We start from the raw sequence: 23,914 nt of genomic DNA, 5'->3' as shown, positions 1-23,914 counted from the left end.
GATAACATGACGCTAAAGCAAAAGAAATTTCAAGAGGAAAAAGCAAAAAGCCAAATATGGCCATAACAGTTCCGAAACCCTACGGAATGTCATGGTAAATCCAGGTTATCTCACTGTAAGTAAAATTTAAGAGTGGTTTCCAGCCGTCTGGATGGAGTCTCTACATATATCATTTTTCCCTTATGTGGAACGGAAAATATGGAAAATTCCGGCAGCCGTTATTGAGTGGGGTTTGATACGTCGGACGTAATAATGGCAGCAATCTGCATAATTTTTATCAATGAGACTTGAATACTGCTTTCGGATGTAACGAACGTTCTCTGATTCCGTTTATGCTTGTGGGTTATTTATTGCAAAGAATGATAAAAGAATACTCATAAAAGCGCTCTGGGACGTCTTGATTATCGAATTTAGCAACAGTTGGGTAAACGGGGATTTGTATCTTTGGAAATCCGGAAACATTTCGTGATATTATCTTCGCCATAAAAGATATTCTATTTAACTGCTTATGAAAACAAAGAAGTCACTGTTTGTGAATACAGTATCTCGCGGAGTGTTTTTGAATCTCGAAATATGTGTACCTAACTTGGAAATAAACACCGAACAAAATTTGATATTACAAGTGAGGATTCTAGTTGCTCCGGACTTGTAATTTGAGAGGCTTTCATGATCTCTTGTTTGCGTTAACAAAATTAAGTGAAAAAAATGAAGCTGTATTTCTATAAGTAAGTAGTTGTGTTTTTCATTCCAGATTTTATATGGTTTGGGTAGACTTGAAAGGGTCACACCAGATTGATAATGGAAGAACGTGCAGACTTAATGGGGCAATATATTTTTATTAAAATAAATGTATCCCTGTGCTGTCTGAAAGTAAAAGGCACGTAAAAATGTTTCATTGTTTTCGTACAGTAACCCCCTGGACCATTGGCAAATAGGGGAGAATCACCCTCCGATTACTGATCACGTACTGACGTGCACGTTTTCATTAGGATTTCTTGGATTTGTGCTTGAAAGAACGTGTCATGGACCTACATTGTGGCATTTTCGTTTTTATGTGTCCCAGTGGTTGCAGTTCTTGTTCGTGAGTTATGACACGATTTGCTGCATAGTAAATGTTATTGAGAAATTATCAGAAAACAACGTATTGATCGTAGTTTAGTATTTACAATAGTTAGTTGAATAGAGGTGAAGGTTCAAGAATTCAGATCGGAAAACTAGAGAAAAGAGTAAGTAGTGTTAGTGATATAAAGTAAAGTAAACGAAGATGCCAACGTGTTATTTAGATGCAACTTAAATTAATCTACGTTAATGTCTGTACGTTAAGACCTGTTGAAACTTTAATATTTCACACAGAGTTAAAAATTGACTAGTTAACAAAGCACGGAAAAATTATGATCTTATAGAAATAATGAGGTCATGCCGTCAGGTGTGACTAATCTAATGAAATTAGTAATTTATTATCTTACGTGCCACTTTATATGCCATAATAATAATTGATAAAATGCAAGGTACATCCGATTATTTTAAAACGGCGTATGAATAGAGTAATAATATGAAAAGGGAAGGACAGCGTATAAAATGAATTAATTTACTCTTGCGGTCCCTAACACGAACCCCTGTGAAAATAGTCCACATGAAACATCGGAAAAGCAAATTTTCATTTACTCGAAGTGCTTTTATTCGTATTTTCAGCAACTCGGCCGAAAATATCTACGTTCAATTCGTCATTTAAGTACGGCGATTGTGGTATGAATGATGAAATTAATATTTCAAACTAATTTACAGAGGAGTACACAATTTAATTAACATGTAAAATAAGAAGATAATAATAGCCTACAAATAGTTCGACGATAAGGGAACAGCAGTTGCCACTTTGAGGTTACGCACGTATGTAAATTTATACCACAAGAATACAAAAGCTACGCCTGCTAGACGCTTTACAAATGATGTGTGATATGTGAACACCCGTCACACTAGATTGCGAGACAATACGAGATGCGATATGGATTTTCTAGATGTAAGTGCATATTCCAAGATAAGATTTGTTTCCGATATCCGAGAACTATTATTTCGAGAAAGGGTTTCGTCTTCGTGAAAGGACAGATTGTTTCTCTGGATGTAAAAGGAGCTACGACGTAATCGCGTTAAAGCTGTAATATACAGAAATGTAAAACTGATTCTAATTGCCAATTGTTAAAAACAGGTAATGAGACTACGTAACAGGTAGTAGTTTTGAAGAAATTTTGACTTTTTTTCACATGGATATTTTTGACAAGAAAGTTTAGTGGCAATAAAGATATCAAATTGGATATTATTCGTTTATCAATTTTTTTTAAACACTTTGTAAAGTATTCCAAATAATAAAAACAGAACTATAGCGCAACAAAAGCATGCATAAGCTAAACAATAGTCGTGGATTAGTAAATTATACGTAGAGAAGCATATTTAGCAAAATTTTTGCTGGGGATGATCAGACAAATTTTAGATATCGTTTTACTGCCTTCGCGTTATTTAGACAGATGACAGATGGACAGGAAGTAAAAATTGCCAACAATTTGAAACTAATACGAAAGACACAAAATTTGCAGTAAATAAAATACTAAATACAAATAACAAATTATTCGGATAGAACTGTGAGCGCCAAAAGTTTCACTATGTTTTACTTGTGTCAACGTGCGCAGACGTTTATGTAATTCACATATGATCAACACAACCTTAACATCATCGCGCATCTGGAGATCTATGATTTTTAAGGACACCTGTTTGGTCTTCAATCAATCAATCCTTTGCGAAGTTTGATTCTTTAACGTGCAATTGACAGTTGAAGTTAATACAAGTTGAAATTATATGGAATCTCCAATCTCAAATTTCGTGCTTTTCTTCCGTCATCCGTGCGTCAAGTCAAATTCAAGCCTAGTAATCCCCAGCAAAAAAAGCTATCGAAAGGGCGAACACCTCATCCGTTCAGACACCTAAAGCGATTACGAACACGCGTGTGTAACTCGAACGTAGTGCGAAAGCGAGAGTGAAGCAAACTTTCTGGAAGGATAATCGCAACCGTCGACAAACAACATCTTGTACTTACAGAACTGGGCAAGTCGAAGGTGTTCGACCTGACCACCTCGAGTACCTGCACCATATGGACGAAGGGGCAGCGCACGTAGTATCAGCGACGCGACCAGCAAACTGAGATGAATGGGGGCACAGACGAGGCGCGCGTCGGGTGCAGCAAGAAGGGTTGTAGACGTACGCACCCTTCACAGGTCGGCCGCGTTCTGCGCCCAGAGGAGCGGCGTGTGCGAGGTGTATCGACGGCACGCAGCCAATCGCACGAGCCTCTCGCACGCACTCCTTATGGCCATTAGGCTCCCACATCGATCGCGTCGCCGTCGTGCAATGAGATGTGCAGTTAGATGGAGTGTTTAGCGACCTGGAGGACGCCGGCGACCGAACGCGCGAATTGGATACCCACGCTCGGGTTCGGTTACACCGTTCGAACGTAAACAGGGACGCCGAAGGCACAAAGGAAGGACGCCTTTGATGCCGGAGATAATGATCTCGAAACGTACACGAGAGCCTGTTTTTTCAGGAGGAACGAAAGAATGGGCGGCGGGTACGGCACACGAGACTAATAGCCGACCCGTGAACCTTTGCACGAGCACCGACAAGAATTTCGGTTGTTGTTGAACAAACTGGAAAATATGGAGCGAGGAGGGCTTCAAACAGAGTCATAGTTACATCTCAGACGGAAAACAAACGTAATGGTTCCGACAACATCGGAGCACCACAAGGATCGGCCCCGTCAAGACTAACGATGGTACGCTCTTTCTTCTAACTTTGGAAGAGTCAGTGTTGTACGTTTCTAGCAAAATCTTGGCTACGTGGTGCCATGGTGCGTATGAATTTCAAACTATACAACTCTGAGTCCAATGTATCGAAATGAAAGGTTTGTGAATGATTAGCTATGTCACTTGGGGAAAATTAAGACCGGTAATGTGATGTGTCGTTATCAGACAGCTGAGTGAATTGCGACATTATAGAAAATCGATGATTGTGCCTACGCACAACACTAATTTTCAGTGTTATCCTTAAATAAACACTGTTGCGTGGGTTGAATAAAAATACCGATTTTCTAATCAAAGCACAATTTGATAACACGGGCTACAGCTGGTGTCATATTATCAATTATTTGGAATTGGAACGGATCAATCTGTGTATGGCTATATGAGACAGACAAATAGGAAATCGCCGGACGAGGTTACACTCGAGAATGCTGTTCTATCAATACACTTGAACATCAAGGGAAATTCAAATGTCACACAGGAATTGTAACCAACCACGCTGTGTTATTGGAGTTAATAAGGGTTTTTACCTGCTCCTATAACAAATCTATAATTATTTATCTATAATTAAAAAAAGTCAATCTTAGGTGACTTTCCATCTTGTATTAATAATAACTCCCGGGAAAGCAAATTTCGTTTCATTAAACTTTCCGCTTCCATCACACTCCTTCATACATAATTGACTAATTTAAAGATATTTTTAGGCAATGCAATATCCGCCTCGGCGTATTTCGATTTATTGGAAAGTGAAAAAACGGGACAATATTTGTATTCAATATAAGTTTGTTGTGTTTATATTTTCGCTGCGACTATACAGACGGCGAAACTCGAAATTAAAATTTTGTTTACGCTCTTGAAATCCGTTAAATTCAAAAGATTAAAACTTATCTCGCGGCAACATTGGCAAGTATGTACGCCTTCGTTGATACAAACATAAAAGCAAAGCGAAGTGTTGGCGGGTTTTCTCGGAAATGTGTTTACCAGTTTCGCGAACTTTTCTCTCCTTAGTATTCCTCAATGAATTTTAACTCAACAAAATCGTTATTTGCAGACGTAGATGCGATTTATGGAACAGTTAAAATTAATAAATAGAGTCCAAGTTGAGCAGTTATTCACGCTTTAAAACGTGTTCGCAGAAACATGAATGGAGCTAGAGTCACCCCTGCTCTGTGACGAGGGTGAAACAAACCGCCGTTTTAATGGGGATAGTTTTAGGAGGGTCGGAGACCGGCCATTTTCTTCATTATGTTAATTTTTATAGGAGTGAAGTGATTTTTAGTGGCGACGTAAATGATACGTAAGAACAGGAACCCCGAAGGGAAGGTCCAAGTTCCTCTTGGAAATAGATGCAAACGTTCGTTGGAGCGAATAATGTTGTTTTTGTCCGGTTACGTAAAAATTGTAAATTCAAATTTCGAAAAATAATTTCAAATTTATGTTACGCTCGGCGATCAGAAATATTCAAATTAGTCAATATCGTAAAGGAAGTTATTGTGATAAACCTGGGGAAAACACTTTGGCAGCGTTTCAAAATCGATGTGACACTCTAGATTGTGAAACATTATAACCTTGTGGAGACAACAACGTTTTTGGCGTTTTTATCCTTGCGAAGTTTTAACATTTAGACCAAATAAACATTTTTATGTGTCGTGGGGTTCTGAAATCTGGCAAAGCACAAAAATTCGAAGGGTGAAATTCTGATATAAAATGAGCGGAAGCATGAGAAACAAAGCGTTGCTGATTGGGCAACCCAGGTCGCGAGGTGTTGGCGAAGTCGGGGCTAAATTGCTACTGTGACTTGGAAGTACTTCAAATTACTTCTCTAATATTAGGAAATCTCTTCTTTTAACTAACGCAAGTGGCAACGGCGAATCATTATGAACCCCGCTTGGGTTTTTTGTGGTTTATTGCTGTTCATTTCGCGTCATTTTTTCCTTCGCTTGAGCGCGGTTGTCCTCGTTTGATAAGGAGACACAAACAAATGCGCTATCAATATTTGACCACGCCCTTTTTATGAGGCGATTTTTTACAATAATGAGACGCTTTATTTAAATCGGATTTAATCAAGGAGACTCCGGTGGGTCGAAGCGCGCCGTCAATCAGTCTCCTTTTCGTGAGTCCTTCGCGCATCCCAAACCTGCTGAACACGAAATGAAACCAATTAAGCTCGGGCCGCAGGGACGGCGCTTCGGCAAACTTGCAGATATTGCCGGTCTTAACGAATGTTGTTCCGAGAGCGAACTGTACCTAACGTACACAAATATCTCTGCGTTCCGAGCCGAATCGGCCCGCGCTGCTAATCCAAAGCCATATTTCACACTTAGTGTATATTTTTACGTAAAGTCGACAATTTCTTACGTTTCCGTAATGCTGCGCGAGTTACGCTCTGATAGCATTATTAGGGTCGTTATTTTTCAGTAGGTGGTCCGTGATCCGTCGGCAAAGCTGGGCGGTCGAGATAAGCCAATCCGGAGGTTACCACCATCGAAAAATATGAATTACGTACTTGGACCTCGGCACGTACATATTTCAACATCGGCGAGGGTTCGCGCTTTCTTTTATTGAGGGACTCCATTAAGAGGGAATTTTGCGCTGTGGGGTCATGAAGAGGGTGGTTAGTGGGCATTTTGCCTGTTTACGCTTCTTTCTCGCTAAAACTTCGAAAACGTTGCAAAAACTGCATATTTTTCCCATTCATATATATGGACATCGTCTAAGAATTATAGACCGATTACTACCATGCCAAAATATGTACTTGAATCTTCTATACAAACAAATCTATGGGTCCATTAAACACCTAGTCTCAGCATGGTTTTGTTGAAAGAAAATCGACTACCACAAATTTAGCGTGCCCTATGCAATAGTTGATAGTTGTGATCAAGTAGAATATGATATACTTATTTCCTTTTTTTCAAAACTTTTAAGAAACCTGATTTTTTTCAATCCTCATATTATCAATCTTATATTAATGTAATATTAGTATTATTTATCACGTAATCACTATGTTCGATATAATGGCATTTATGATTCGTTTATACTAACTTTAGGCGTGCCTCAGCGGTCTAACCTAGGGCCTCTACTATTTCCATTTTAATTAATGATTCGCTAGACGATCTCAAATTGTATAACGAAATGAGATGCATTCCTGACTATGAAGCGTTTCAAATTTGGCTTGATACATTAAGGGAGTTTCCAGAAATTGTATCCTCCCATAATTAGCCAGAAAAATTTTAGAACACATATAATAAAAAGAGTGATGACATTTTAAGACGCTTACTGTTCAAAGGGAATACGAAAGAAATCACAGCGTCATCTAGTAGTGGAACAGATCATTGGGTACAGTTCCCTAAACAGACATCTGTATTCCTAGTCTAACTTCCGATAGTAGGTGCTGGAGGACGAGGAGACCCCACAGCACCTTCTGTTTTCCTGTCCAGAACTTACTAGAATCAAGAAAGGAAAATGGATTTCTAAATTTTGAAATTCTCACTTTCGAGATGTGCCCATAAGTCGTATTCTGAACTTCACTAAAACCCTCTCTTCTAGTAGAATTCGACACTATGAGGGGTAGCATATAATAATAAACCAGAGAGCTTCCATATCCGACTCAATATAATAGTTCCGCTCCCCTAAAAATTACTGGTCGCATGGGCGTAACATCTCTGAGATGGTCATTGTTCAAAGACCAGACGCGTTATCTATGAAGGAAGTGAAAAATGCTTCAAATCCAGAATCTAGCGAAGGAGATTACAGGATTACAGGAGATGCAAACTTAAACTTATTAACGCTGAAGTTCATTTAACATCAATCTTTTTGTTATATTTTACCTGTTTGTAACTGGATCGCTTTATCAGGAATGCAATTAGAATCCTGAAATGGTAATTCTAGGACCTCTCTTTTCCGACTGCGTCTTAAACTCGCGTCCCGAATTCGATTTGAACACGAGAACATCGCCTGTACGCAGCTCACATCTCAAATGCAACAGTAAAAAGAAGGTCTCACATACGAGCAGATGAAAACTACCAGGATATAAACGTGATATATAAAATATCTTTTTATATAACATTATACGGTTATTCCCGCGCGGCACCTTTATTTTTAATGCAGTGGCGCGTACCTGGGGGCGCATATAAGTGAGATAAATAGATGGCCTAACCGGGTGGCTGAATTAAAGTGAAACGTGCCCCCCGACCACAGCACGGCGACGAACCCTGTCCGAACGACCGCACGTCCCGTGGCGATTGCGCTATACGTGATGTCATTGCAGCCGCACGATCACTGTTTTATCTTCGAGGATACGACGGCCAATTTAACTAAATACCTCTACGATTGCTTCGGCCATCGAAAATAATTAAGACCGGAATCGGCGAATTGCTTTTGCACTATTCTAAATGTTGGGAAAACTTTGGGACCGAGAAGGGGGTCAGGTTTATGGCGACGACTCCTAATCCTCAAAGGGGCACTCAATGTGTTTTTCTTGCTTATTTAACGCCTTTTATTGCGTCGTCCCCTTATTGAATCTATGGAACGAAATTTATCTGTTGCTCGCGTCGGAATTTACTTCGTCTGGCAAACTAAAAACTTGATATCCATGGATAGCGGATTTTCAGCGACACGTGTCTACCACTTCCTGCTTCCTGGTTTCGTTCGTCAATTAGTAGGTAATTTCGGGATTGAGTACAAAGGTATTTTCTAGCGTTCCTGAATTATGAGGCAAAAAATCTCTGGCGCGTTTTAATTAAGGAGAAAGCAATCGCACAAACGAAGCCACGGTGAGACAATTAAAAAGGAAATTGTTTATTAAATCCGTTTGAAAGCCAATTGACCCTCGTCTGAAAGATACTTTTGAAACCCTGAACATGAAAATTGTGTTATTTGCTCTAATGACGGTTTCGGCTTGTTTGCAGGCGTTGATGAGCAAAGCAAACCATAAATCTTGCTCGAAGGTCAAGGTCGAAAGGGATGAAGGGTCAATGGTGTTCGAAGTTTTTCTCATAAAATGACTTCCCGATCATCCATCAGTGTCATCAGTATACACCGCAGGTTACAAATGGCGTCATCGAGATTTATCATAAGAGAATTGTCGAGTGTATCAGTAATTTTTTCGTTCACGACAAAGTCGATATTAAGAGTAAAAGTTGTGGTTAAGTTCCACACCTTTTATACTTTCTCTATATATACAGTGTAGCGGAACGTGACCGATCTCTCATCTCGCGGGATTGCTTCCGAGATTTCCCCCGATAAAACTATACACTTTTGTTGTAAACTTTAGTAATTCTTTCTCAAATCATCCATCATGAGATCAACAGCACACGTTCTCAATTTCACCGCGAATGTGTTTCCTGAAGTTTAGATGTATTGTGAGCAGGTCTAACGCAATTTCGGAAATGGAATGGAACAACGACGTAGCTTTCCTGGGCCGATGCACGAGCAATAATCTAATGTTCTGAAAGGTACACACTTTTCTACCAATAAAATTTTTATATTGTCAGCTGGGTAGGCGTGATGTGTGAATTCGGCGTAAAAATTATTCCGTTAAAACAACGTACATTCTACGTAAACTAAGATACATAGATTGTAACCCACATGATAATACGTTTTGAACAATGACTCTTGTACACCGCCGCAACGAATTGGCTTCTAGTAAAAAACAGTCAAATAATTCATCAAAATCCTCGCGGGCTTCACTTGAGAGTACTTCAAACAAGCCGAAATACAGAAACAAGTGTAATGGAAATATATGTTTTCAAAGTTTTGAACGCGTTCGGAACTCGGATGAGCCGCGTAACATAAACCACAAATGAAATTAAAAAAACAATACCTGAGTGCTTCTGAAAGTAACCGATGAGAATTTACAAATATATTAGCTACTGTTGGGGGAGTTTTATTCATGGCGGATGTTATTATTAGTGAAATCATTTGACGAACGATGGCCCATAAAAGATATAAATGTTGTGAGGTTGTTGAGTTATAATTTACATACTATGTTATTTTCTGTGTATTAACCCGAAGATTCTTTTGTTTGCTAATGGTCCTACGAAAATAGGACACTATTTTGGCAATTACGTTCGGCATCTAGTGATTTTAATTCGTATAGTAGGAAGCGCAGCTGTTCTCTGTTCGATTATTGATGGTGGTTCTAAATGTCATTTATGAAGGGAGTGTTTCCAGTCATCGCTCTTGTCTTACTGGACATCCAAAGGCGTTTGGGTTCCGTAGATATCGATTGTCTTCTGTTTAAACTTCACGCGTATAGAAACTGGGCTAAAATACACTTCGGTTGTTTGAGTCTTATCTTGGAGACGTCGTACAATACGTTCGAGTGATAACACGTAGTCACGAGACAGCTATGAGCCCACGTAGAAAAGTTCTAAACTGGTATTATTCGACAACTGATTTGAATTTTTCTTCATACAAACTTTACGAAATGGTGGAAAGTCGAACAAAACGAAATCTCGATCTGCCAAATCTTGAAATACGGCGGATAACAGGCGAAATGAGAATTTTTTTTTTCGAATACTGTTAATATGGTCGGGGAAACTTTTAAAAAAGGAGCTAGTTGGATTTACAGTGTATTCTTAATAGCTGAAGTCTATAGTGATGTAATTCAATTAAGAAGACGTACAAAATCTACAGACTCGTTGGCTTGATATTTACTTTTATGTTCCCTCATAAAAACGTGCAGAGTTCTAAATCGACAACAAAGTTGTGTACTTCCGTTCATTGTTTTGCTACAATTGCTACTTATCTTGATTTCTAAGAGCAAACCGTAAACCCTAATTTATTATTATAGTTATTATATTGTAAAGTTTATTGCCCACTTGATGAGGACTTGAGATATTCTCTTCTTCCAGTTCTCGTATCCAGCATGTAGGGGCAATTCAAGTTTTATCTGTCTACCATTCCGCAGATTCAGTTTTTAACTGTCTTGTCGGTCCCACAAAAAGCATTTAATGTGTCAATGTTATGTGTAATCGATATGCGGAGTGTTGGCCTCACGGACGTAAAATTTTTTAAAGACCGACGCTACTGCCATTTTCATGCAGTGGGTTTTCCAAACAACCACCCATAATTGACATTTCGAACGCCTATACGCAGTCCACCAACTCGGACTCCCACAAACCCTCGTTTCTATTTGTATGACTTCTTGAACTTCAACGTACCTAATTACGTTTGGGATCTTTGCACGGTAAAACGAGCACAGTTTTATTTGTCTACCAGTTCGCGGATTCGGTTTTAACGTCTTGTCATTTTCGCAAAAGGCATTTAATGTGGCAGTGTTATGCGTAATCGATATGCGGAGTGTCGCCGTCAAGGACGTAAAATTTTTTAAAAGCCGGCATTAATGGGACTCCCGATTGCGGCTTCCAGAGATGGAGTTCGGTCGGGTTTTCGGGTCGCCGACCGTGAAAAAGATCGCGTCAACCAATTCCGAAGTGAAAACTCGAGAGAGAATCTGCGTTTGGTGTGCCATAGCTCTCCGAAATCCCATTTTGGGTCGAGAGACGGGCTTGCGCTGCAATTAACAGTACTGGTAGTGATAATTGCCAAGGGGCGAGACGTGGAGGAGTTCGGCGGTGATTGAGAGGAAGGAGGACAGGCCATCCTGTTACAATAACGAGAAACGTGCTCGTCCTAGCGCCGGGGGAATTCAGCGCATCTTCGGCACAAATAACAAACATTCATGTGCGCGTCCGAATATAGATTTCCCGATTTTATACGTCTTCCAACTTGTTCAGCGAACTGGGTAAACATGTGTTTGTTTGCATAAGCGGAATCGAACGGATTCCTTCTATTTGATGGAAAGGAACGACCACGGGCTTTGTGGGATTCCAACCGACCTTAATAAACCGAAAGAAGGGAGTTGCTAAAGCGGACGGATGTATTTCGCAAGTTTGTCTCGAGTCCAAAATGATACACATTACATATGCGTATATACACAGGACACGCCGATAACAGTACACTAGTCAAAGTGATTAATCTACGGTAGGCATCGAAAACACACCTGATGTATCTCCGCGTTACAGATTTCTACCAAACAGGAATTCAGCTGCATCTATGTAAACGTCTTTAAAGGAATCCGCCTACACCTACAAACTTGTCGCGTGCGTTAATTATTGGATTCTGAACGTCATAAGTCAGCACATGTGTAGACAACAAAATTCCAAGGAATCCAGAGCGATTCTTCCATAAAGTCCGAGAAATTAGCAACGCCGACAGTGTCAGTTTCTTCCTTGCTAACTTCAAACTAAATTAGGTCATTATTTTAATTTAAACTTTGTTTTAGAGTTAAGTTTCGTGTAGCACGTGTATTTCTGACAACGTTCAGCGTTACAAGTTTTCGGCAAGTTTTAAAAATTTTGTGTGATAGCACCTCAAGCAACTACGAAACATTTGAAAAGTTTCTTCATCCGTAAAATGAAGGTAAATTCAAAAATATCATCCGTTATGCGGTCCGAAGATTGCGAACGAACTTAGGGATGACGCATGCAATTACGTAATAGGTGCGGTCATCTCACAACTAGCAATTTATCCTTCTACGATTTGACTATAAGTAGCCATAATCAACTTTGATTTTAGGATCAATTGTAGTATAGTCAGTTTCTCTAAAAACTGGCACTCATGGTTCAAATCGCTTTAGGGTATGCGGCAAACTCAGGTCTAAATGTTACTATTTATAAAAAAATCCCTGTTATTTTTTGTGAGCGGGTCGTCATGTCGGTCAAACTCACTGAGCGGAAGTAATAATGTATTGACAAGAGACTTTACTCCAATGATATACGCCGACGAAGAGACGGGATAGGGATTCATTTCAAACAAACAAATATAATCAAACAGGGAAAGCGAACTCGCGACTCCGGAGGCCAAACTAAATAGTCCGAGGAAATACGACCTACGTATCACAATAACCGGAGAATATTAAACAGAACAACATTATTTACATATTTCGAAAACATCCCTCCAACAATGGTATACAGAATCGTTCGGTCTGTTTAATGTGTGTACGTTTAAACCTGAAATCAGCAATTCTGTCTCGAACAAATAGAGTGGTGAAGCCAAAAAGTTAAACTTTCTTTCATCGGCGAATTAAAGCAAACACAGCCGCTGTTGGTGTGTTGCCCGGCCGCAGCAGGATTAACCTGGTAGAAAATAAAAGAATTTTTCCACCAAAGTACACCCACATGCCACGGACAAACGAGAAGCCAAAGCAGCAACGTCTGTTCCGCGTATCTGTTTGATTGGAACGCCTAGTTCACCTAACCACAGTAAATCGTATTTTCTTTGTGATGAATTACATTTTTTGTGTTAAACAAAGTCAAAAGAAATGAATTTTAGTGAGAACACGAAATCTTTAAATCACAGTATCCATAACGATTACTTCAGTTTGCAGTACTTCATAAAGTGAGATTTTGGTTAGATGCATTTGCAAAACACTGCTTCATTTAAAGTGGTAATTGTAACCTTACGAATCTGTTCGAGCTATATACTGATCGGGACAGAAGTTTGGGGCAAATTTTGAAATTCTATTATATAAAAGCAGGCTCCCTGTTAGTAACACGGCATAAGCACTTTGGTGAGCAATAATTAAGTTTGGTAGTAGATCACGTGACTCCTTTCCCCTTCGTCAGAATCAATTAGGGCGCGTTTATTATTTGGTATTTATGTAGCACGCACTCGATTCTGGGGCGGTTTTTAATTGGAAAAGAGAATTAGATTCGCGCCGGAAAAAATGTCGTTCAGCGGGATTCGCAGAAATACGCTGAATTTAAAGTAAATTTCGCCAAACCAGTGATCTCGAACATTGTAAACACGGTAAGGCAGCGGTTTGAGTTTGGGCCAACACCAAATTATCAACTCAATCCCATCATCTGTGCCGAGTACACATCAGCGTGATCAAAGGACCTCGCTACGCTTTAACCCGCGTCGTTTCGATTACCTGACTCTATCTAATCTCCACGCTTTAAATATGTAAGTTTCGGGCGAAAAGAAAACTTGATCGATATCTAAAATGAAAACGGAGGGTGCATCGAGAGGCCTATAAAAGTTCCTTCGATATTGGAATTTTAGGAAAAATATTCGCCGGTGATTGGTCCCTATTTTTATTTCGGTATTAACACCTCCGCGAAGTTTTAAGATTAAATTATTGGTAATACAGCGCATAACTTAACTCCCTTTCTTTTTTTTTTGTTTAAGCTGCTCATACCGTATCTAAAATATTCTCGGTTGGTTTATAATGTTGTCCGTTTTATGGAATAGTTTTGTTGTGCATGCGAGGAGTTTTTATTTGCGTCTCCATTCCTTCCGCTTTCGTCGACATGCAGATTTCTTGATGACATTACAAATGAACCGAATCCAGTTCGGTAATCTGATGATAGAATGCGGGTTATTTGAGAAGAAGATACTCTGGCAAAATTGCTTAAAAGAGATTTTAATCTGTATTACAGGTTCTTTGACGATTCTCATCCGTTGACAAATTGGGTTGCTGAAAACTCAGTTACGCAATACACGGTCCCCCATAATTCCATCTGAAGTATCCTTTGTGTTGCCGGAAAGTGGCGCTTGTAAGGGTGTAATTGTTGGAAATAGTTCTTAAGTTTTTTGGGTTGATCGGCTGCAGGTCCTCGATGTCATCTGATCATCAAAGAAGACGTATATAGGCGAATAAAAAATTTGCTCAGGGAAATCCGGCGTCCCCTCGGGAAATCCGAGCGCGGAGGTCCGAACTTCTTCGTGACAGTTTACTGCTCTGACACCCGTAGCCACCAAAAGGGAATTGTTTTCTCCCTTTTCTTTCGAATAACATCCCCAAACTTTGCATACTCGACACAATAATAGACGCAGATAATGATTGAGAGTTTTTCTGTTTATTTTTCTTCCACCAGGAGGTTCTAAGAACTTCCGAGAACGAAACTGTTAGCTTCCAATAAACTTAACTCAGTTTCGCTCATAAATAACGTTTCATCGCTTTGTTTTCCATCATACTTAATCACGGAAAAAAGTATTGGATGGATCAAGTTTAACAGAGAATTTTATGTGAAGAATAGGAATTGAATGAAGCTCCCGATAAATCTTTTTTATGAACAGGTTCGTCGAGTATTGAAAAACGAAGAGAAAGGATTTTTATGGGCCGATGCGCAGCAGTTAAGCTTCGAATGTCAGGCTGATATGTAACTAAAGAGTTCGTATTAGAAAACAGTGGAGTATGACTAAGAGACACACTTGTACACTGTCGCTGAAAATGTATCTCGTAAAACCGGTTTCGCAACATAAATTTCTATCAAAAAGCGGTAATCGTAGTGTTTTTGAAATTGGCACGTGCATTTTATCATGCTTTGATCTCTTTACCTCCACTTTATTAAATTGTTTCAATAATATTGCTCACTGCTCATAATAGCATCAGCAGTTTGGATGTGAGGACTTGTGAAGACCGTTACCAAGGGAAACCACTTAATGAGACCGAGGGTTGGAGTCTCTTTCCTGAGATTGCATCTGAACAGTCAATGATGAAAAGGACGCAATGCTTTATAAGATACATGACTGCGAGCAATAATTTCAGGAAAAATGTCTTATCATGTACATATCAACGAATTCTTATCCTTTAATAGCCAAGAGGAAAACATGTTTTCCACTCTTGAGAAAGCTTTAGCAAGCTTTTCTAGCGACTCACGTCAAGGAAATCTTGACGTTTCATATTTCTTTGTATTTATTCTTTATAAAATAAAGCATAAATCCGCTTACTAACATCTCATACATATTTTGAAGGGGTTACAATTCCGTTCTTTTAGGACACTTTCTCGAGAAGCTTTGAGTGCACGTCGAGGCCAAGGAATCCAGAAAGGAGGTAAACAAAGTATAAATAAATAGAAAGACATATTACATCTCAGAATTTAATGGAAAATGTATTAAAGTCGAGTTACATCCGATGATGCGCTCTTTTCTTTTAAGAAAAAGTATGTCTGAATTAAATCTGGTACAAATATTTGATCAGCTTTATAATAAAGGGCCCAGAATGTCAGACTTATATTACAATCTTTGTTAGCTTTCGAGAAGTTTTAATGGAATCTCTATAAAAATTTAATAATCGCCATCTAAAATGTAAGGCGAAAAAGATTCTCTGGAAAATAACACGCCGGTGATTAAAAACCGTCGGGCGCTAAAATACACCTTTGATTCTCATGTTACGAACAGCATATAAATCAAAAATTTGTCCGCCCCCAAACATGATTTGTATCTACCATCAGACATACTTTGAAATTCCAACAAATTCGTAAGAATTTCAAACTAGTACCACATATAGGTTGCCGTGCTGTTTTCGATCATCTGTTAATCAAGATTTCATGTATGTGTTAAGATTATTTCCCGATTATTGAGGTAAACGTTCCAATTTGTAAAAAGAATTTTGTTTTGTAGCTGCATCGAAATTTGAATAAAGTCCACAGTGCCACTTTGCAAAGAACTAGGTGAACTGCTTCGCATTCAGCGAAAACTTTTTTCTCCTAGTATTTCTGAATAGATTACAATGAAGTTCTACGCTAGGAAAGAAAGTTTGCGGAGCAAATTGCGAATTTGCGCTACACTTCGGACGAGAGTTGCTCTGGATCATTTTTCATTCGTGCGTCACATTTACAATGTTTCCATTTGAGGACGTATTCCATACATAAAAAATCCAAGATCATAAAAATTTCATATAGTCACATTACATTCCTTCTGGATATTTTTATGTGGTGTGACACCTCATATTATTTGCGCTGGTGGTTCAGATCGTACGCCGGTACACATGTCGCCATTATTTGCAGCTCGCCCAAGCATGCTTCTGACAGCTGTCGTATCACTGAATGTTGAAACTGCCGCCATTCTCACCGCCGCCTCCACCTCGGAACATAGATCAATAAAAGGACGCGTGTTGCTTCTGATGGCAACTTTCCGTTCATCGAGTGATGACCAGCAGCATCGTCGCCTCGCTATCGGAAGCTTATTCAAATTCGCCGCAAACAACGAGAGCCTTCTTCTGCTTTATGAAGTGAGCGGGGTGTGACAAAGAAAAATATTTGTATGCCGCCGAAATGTATTATGCATCTTTGGGTGGGCAAGATTGCGTAACGCCTAGCAAATTTGCACAGGATTCCCGGAGGAATATTTCACGTTTTACGTATTGAACTCGTCTAATGTAAGAGGGAAGGAAGTGGAGTTTTGGTAAATACACAGACGTTGCTATTATTCGGAAGAGTCGTTGTTTATCATGGCAGAAAATAAATGGATCGCCTGCGGTGTGAGCTGACCTATTCTATTTCAACTCGCAGCCTGCAGGACCTAATAAATGAGGATGAAAGTTCAGAAAAAATGACTCAAAGACGGGGTTTCCTTTCGCTGTCTTTTTTACGTGGCTTGACGATATTTTTGGATTCAGGGCACACATTTTAGAGTCACTGGTGCGTAAGAAATACCGAATAGTGTTTTCCGAGCCTCATACAAAATACGACAAGGTTCCATTTGTGGTAAAATTTTATTTTTACTATATCTCAATGATGTAAAGATGAAGTATGCTTTACTTACTCTAAGATGATTCTCTTTTAATATATGTATAAGGATCGCATCGTATATTCGAGTGAGGAACCACGAGAAACAGACTACTGTAAACAGTAATAACAGTGTTTCACCTTTACCGCGTACCGAGGGCGTAATTTCATTGGCCGTTTAGGGTTTTTTATCGGACAGTTATGCGCAAACTTTAATGTTCTTGCATACCGCGGAGGAACCATAAAATAGAGGTGTTGTGTTCAACGTCATCTTCACCGCACGTATCTTGCCATCCTGTTTTCAACGTGTTGCCGCGAATGCAGAACGCGTAATGGAACGTTTGTAAAAAACTTTCGGCGAGTTCGCTGTTGGAAAAGTTCGAAATTATAAGTAAATATTTATTTCAAGTCGGTTAGAAGGAAAAGTGCACTATTTAGAAAGTTTTAAATAGGAAACCCCCAGCGTACAGGTAGAACGCGTATTTGGCAGGATAAGTAGGTCCGTTGATCAACACGAACTTAGTTTGCTCGTTTCTCTCTGATTGCTCCTACGGAACCGAAAATTCTTGGATAATGAAGAAAGTTAATGGCATTTTGAAAATTAATCAAAATATAGAAAGTATTTAAAACAAATTAATATTGATGAGGCTCAATTAAGTAAAGTTCGGTCGAAAATTTCTCTCCCTTGAAACTTTGCCTCTGTTAAAAAAACATTCAAATTAAAAGTTGGTGGAGTTATTTAAAAGCTCGTCGTTGGTAATAAGTAGGCATTTTCCGGAAAAGTGCCGTATAATTTTCTCGGGAAGGCTGGACACCTGCCAATTACGCTGTTGCATGTGTAATATTTTCCTCGGCCGACTGCGACCACCAGTTGCTCGACCATTTCCTGCCGCTGCCACTGCTTATAAAGCCTGTTGCTTCCCAAAAACTATTTCTTGGACGCGGTGATTTACTGCCATTGTCTAAGTTCATATTCATTTAATCGATCGCTTGCGGATGGAAATTGGATAGTCATTGTGGGTAATCGGCGTTCGCGAACAGTTTGTTGTTCCATTTAAATAAATGCGGAACCGATAAATTTCGAAAATAAGTCCACGTTTTTAATACGCAATTCAGGCTCAACGTTGCATGATTCATGTACCAAATTCGTTTCGCTCCGATGTTAATGGATGGATTTTTTTCGTGCTAGTAAAATATGAAATTGAAGGTACAATATTGCGACGATGAAATTTCATCAATATATTTGCATTTTGTAATTGATAATATTCATAAAAATACAGCGTTTTTTTTGATGGGTATATTGCAGAGCCGTCGTATTTTAAACCCATCCGTTTATTATGATGGAAAATTATGAATAAATGAATAAATTTAACCGATGAAATAATGCCAGTCTTAAAGGAATTAATTACACCCACCTCAGCAATCTCTGAAAACATTCAAGTGAACATGGAGCCCAGGTGTTTATAAAACGAAAACAGCTTAAAGCTCCAAATATAAGGTTATTAGTTTCGGTTGGTTTGAAAACTGATTGAAACATTGCAGATAGAATTAATTCGCACTACACTTTCCAGCAAATAAAAAAAAACTAATTTATGGCTATTTGTTAGTGATGTCAGGTATTTAATTTGCTCCACTTAATGAATTTATAGAATTTTATGACTTCTGAAGTATATTTTGACTTGTTTTGACGATTCTGATCGACATGACGTACTTTTATTTAAGTGGAGCGAATGTTTAAAACACGAGTGTATAGAGAAGTTTTTAAAAATGCGCGCGTGCGCGTGTCACGCGCTTCGTCCCCTTCACCCGCTTCACAGTGCTTGAGCATCCCTGTGAGCCAGTTGAGTTCGCCTAAGTTTTGTCTTTTTAAATAACTAAATGGCAGTTCTGAAGCAGTTACTTAAAAGACAATATATCTCCCGACTCTCCAGCTTTAAATTTAAAGCAACGACATTTAAAAGCGCGACCGAGGACTGTTCATTTGCAATCTGAAATCTGCATATCCTCGCATTGTAATTGGCAGAGAAACCGCTTATTGGTTTTGCCGACTCCGTTAAGAACACTGTCTACTCTGGAATAGTTATTATGATCGTCAGAAATTTATACGCGGTAATAGCGGCGACAATTTCTTGAAAAAAAAACCGCTGCATTGCTTCACAGCTCGCCCATTGCTGCGTCCGGGGCTTCTTATTTTCTCCAGTTCGCACTTCATTTATCTTGTCCCCCGTGCAGTGACCTATTTCTCTACGATGTAGTGAAGTGTGTTCCGACTTGCCCCATCTCACTTGTTGTTCTCCTCTCGTAACTGCACCCAGCTGACGCACCATTCACCCCGGCTCTACGATTTTTTGCCGTCTCAAATCGATTTTCAGTTATCCTTTAAATAGTTTCTTTGTTAAGGGAACGGATAATGGGATTGTTGGAAAAGCGGACAGACACGAAGTTAACGTTTTATTATTGATAAATCGGTGAATGGGCGACGATTTGTGCTTTCTCGCGGCTTTTCGCCATTCCCCGGATGGAACGATTTTTTCCCACTGAACACTGGTAAATAGAAACAAAGGGGTTTTTGGGATTCCCGTTCAATTTAGGGGACAGTTATCAAACGAACGGTTTTTTCGCACCGCTTAACAATTTCAACGCGGAACGGATCACAATAGTGTGAACGGACGACGAACACTCTATTAATTCATCTATCTGCTAATTTTCGAAAGTGAGGTGTACAATCGCAATTGCGTGCGCTGAATTCACAACAATACATCCTACTTTTTTACTTTTTATGTTTTATTATTATTTAATCTCTTTGTTAACCAGATGAGCACGATGGACTACGACAAATTTGTTGAAAACTGTAGTTAATAGTGTACATACTGGGCTACACTGCAAATTTATGTGTTTTTTATTTGCAACATGCATCAAATTTTGTTCTACGGGGATTATAAATCTGTTTTCGAGTTGTTTTCTTTTCGTTCCGAAAGCAGCAATTTGTCCCCTTTTTACTAAGGGCATGCAACATCTTTAAATTTTAAGCGGATCGCATCTGACATGCTCCTAAAACCGCTCATACACGGAATGGGTTTAATTTGTAACTTTGTGAGTTGGAAATGCTGAGGCAAAATAAAATACGGCCTGAAATATTTATGGCGGTTCAAAGTTTTATGGCATATATTATGTCGCGGGGCGCCGTTACGTTAACTGAATATTTTTATAAGTTGTCACTACATTCTTTTCTCATCTTTTTGTGCCTTATTGTAAATTCGCGTCATGTCGCCCGAGCAAAAAGGGTAGAGGGTTGGGTTTGCGTTCGGTGACAGATGCTGAGGAAGCAAACAAGTGGTCGAAGTTATTTATGTCTTCCATTTTGGTCGCGTTTGCCACAATTAAATATATTTCGGTTTCTTTTTCGGGTGGCGCGTTAATTGAACGCGGAATTGTTTTCGAAATTGGTTGAATTCTAACGAGATTGTTCGCTTTTAAAAGTACGGTGTTAGAGTTTCCTGTGATGTTTAATACCGACCAGAGGTTTGTAGTGGTGCTATCCTGACGTGTAGACACGCGATCAACGAATTTAAGAGCGGGGTGTTTTGTTACACAAAACGAAGGATTTACTTTATGACAGAAGGTTAACTCCCGAATAAGAACTTCACGAGAGAGATGTGATATAGGAAATTGGCATAGACGTAATGTGTTTAGTTAAAAATACTGTCACGAAGGCACTGTGAACCCTTTAATGGAGTCAATTATCTACACCAGTGTGTATTTACACAATAACAATACAGTAATAATAACAAATTATCAATTTTTATAAACGTCTCTTCTGTCACCAGTTCATTTAAGTACGAGCGGAGCGGGTGTTTAAAAAACGAGTGTCAACCATAATTGACTAGGCTTTGAAAGTACGCCAATAAAACCCTTTCTGAAAAGGAATCGGTTGTCTTGCTTACAGTTACTGTTTTTGTGCCTAAATTAATTTCCGGTGGAGTGTCTATAAAAATGGCTTCATTTTCAGTAATGTTTACATCCAGCTTCTGCATTAAACAGTGGACTTTATTTGAGCGATGCGCGAAACTTCGAAGTGACAACTGGATAGATAAGAATAAATGTCACTATTCGAAGCTAACTAGATTTCAGATTGTTTTTAGCGAAGCCGTGTTTAATGAACACGAAAACTGCCGAACGCACTCAAGTTGTGACTAATGAGTCTGAAAGCATCTGAACTAATGACTAATAAGAGCGACATTGAAGATTCGGAATAAAGAATTGCTCATAAAAAATCCCCACTTTTAAAGTAAGGCGTCTCGCTTAGCTACTTAATTTTTTTTGTGTTAAAAATGTTAAGAAATATTTTTTAAATAAAAAAGTTGGATACGGTCTCTTCGTAAAAGTCAACACCAATTTGACTTCATGTTTGTTTTCAATTTTTCTGAAACGTCATGCTATATAATATTATTACATTTGCATATTACTTAGCTTTACCGTTGTCGTTTCTGTTTTAAATCCTCCCTCTTCTGCAAAATTAAAATGTCAAAACCTATTTCGTTTTAAATTTGTTCTGGAAAAATCCGAATACTTTCTGGTGTTTGTAAAGCAATTTTGTACAACATTAGAAACAAACGGTCGTTCAGTCTAGACAGTGTTTTGATGTTCGTCATTGATTTCTGTGAGTAGGAAAAAATTTGTAGAGCTGGGATTGATCGAGCTCTGTCGTAATTTTTCGCGTTTACATTATTACCTAACGCCGCTGTCGCCACTTTTGTGTATGGTGTGGCTTTGTTCCTCATTCAACAGGTGAAGTCAATGGTAAACCCCTTGAGACCGTTTTGCAGACGGGCTTGCTAATGCATAAGTGATGACACGGTTGTAATGTTCACGACTCTAAGGTAGGCACCTAACCCGGTCCGAGCCGCCCCAATGGTCCTATACACATCGGCGGGAAAGCGAAGAAAAACTTCTCATCAACATTTCAACGACGCGATGAACGAGTCGCACTTTATGGGCGTATTTGTATCATTTTCTTTGACCGGTTGATTTATGGACCAGAATTCGGACGTCTGACGTTTATGGCAGCTGCAAATAAGTTAAATATTTGATCGTAGGAATCGATAACGTGCCGACATTAAATATGACTTGATTAAATTGTTGGCTGTTCCTACCGACTACGCCAAATTGGACGGCGTGCGGTGGGTGGATAGAATGGATCGCCGCGAAGATTTCAAGTATAATTTTATTATGTTTGCTTAATAAACATGGAACACCAATTTCCGGCAGTAGTTCCGAGAATGAATCTCGGCTAATGGCCAGTGCCTTCCCGACGCGATCATTCATAATGTTTAAATTTATGGTCTTAATTAATTTTTCCACAGACCTTAAGTAAAATTCAAAGAGCAAACAGCTCGCCGGCGTACAGGAAATGATTTAATTAAAACAAAGATCCGGTAATGGCTGGTTGACTACAGCAGTACGAAACATTTACAGATGTTCCTCCAGAGACAGTGTTGCGATAACACAGTCGCGAGATTGTTTCCTGCAGGCCACATTAAGGATGCGCCGCACAGACTCGGTGAATTTTTCACTCGACCTAATGCCATTGCCATTTAATTAACTCGGTTACAAGTCCGGTATCTCAAAGGACAATGGATAGTGTTAGACCATGCGCTGAGCGGATAATGTAACTGAATTTTCTAGTGCAAAAAAGCGGCGACCGACGAGCGACACTGCACTAACTGCATTAGGACGGTACACTTTTAGTTAATAGGCTGCTTTCAACGGTTCGCGCTCTGTAATGGACTTTATTGTGTCGAATACTCCGATAAAGTATCCTAAATATCTGGTTTAAAAGGACAGGGAAGGGGCGTAGCTGGCGGAGATTACTGCCCTAAATGTTGCTGCTGTTCTTGTATAGCGTACGGGCGATATTATTATCGACGCAAATTCAAACAGAATAAAAAACATCTTCGGTCCTACTTTTTATACGGAAGCTCAGGACAACGACTTCCTCAATAATGCACGAGAAACCAATTTTGCGACGTTTAATTAAATAAAGGAATGACAAAGTGAAAGGAAACAAAACCAAATAAGCGATTAAATTAATTAAATTTTTAAAGTCACGGTTCAACTAACGAGAATAAATTGTGTGCTTTGTCGGCTGAAAAATTTTCATTATAACATACGGAGTAGTTTTATAAATCGTAGTCACAATTAAAATAGGTAGATATTTTATCACGACTATAAAGTAATTTTGCCCAAGCTCCCTTTAGGCAATTTATCTTGCTTGATTAGTTTTTCTTGGATTAATTGCTTCAATTGTTTTTCTCATTTTACCTCTGCATATTCGTCTTGGCCAAATTTCACTTTAAAAGCACTTTTACTTACAACGACTTTTACCCGAGTAATTTTCTTGTAGATTGTTTTCGTTCGTCGTTTTGTACCGACGGTTCGTAGAGGGTTGTCTTCTCGCAATTAAATCCGTACGATAAATAAATAATGTTAACCAACAACCCCAAACTTGACTATAATAAACACAATCAATTGCGTTAAAGAACTACCTCGAACAAC

The 23,914-nt window shown here is 39.1% G+C and overlaps 1 protein-coding gene across 12 annotated transcripts in view; it reads right to left on the bottom strand.

The window, feature by feature from the left end:
* Bru3 (bruno 3) overlaps positions 1 to 23,914 on the bottom strand; it is a 388,759-nt gene that overhangs the window by 35,223 nt on the left and 329,622 nt on the right. The window contains exon 1 of one of the 12 annotated variants that reach the window (XM_064050303.1): positions 3,086 to 3,275. The exons of 10 other annotated variants lie outside the window; for them this stretch is intronic. In XM_064050303.1, coding sequence (XP_063906373.1) covers positions 3,086 to 3,139 — 54 coding nt within the window. In that variant the 5' untranslated portion in view covers positions 3,140 to 3,275. Of the gene's footprint in view, positions 1 to 3,085; positions 3,276 to 23,914 lie in introns of those variants that run through there. One more of the 12 variants, XM_064050313.1, reaches the window with a different exon arrangement.

Source organism: Zophobas morio, unplaced genomic scaffold (genome assembly GCF_036711695.1).
Source record: "Zophobas morio isolate AGI-343-1 ecotype UQ-CSIRO unplaced genomic scaffold, CSIRO_AGI_Zmor_V1 ptg000008l, whole genome shotgun sequence".
Lineage (NCBI taxonomy): Eukaryota > Metazoa > Arthropoda > Insecta > Coleoptera > Tenebrionidae > Zophobas > Zophobas morio.
The sequence above is the reverse complement of the archived record's forward strand: the minus strand, read 5'-3'. Positions and strand labels throughout refer to the sequence as shown.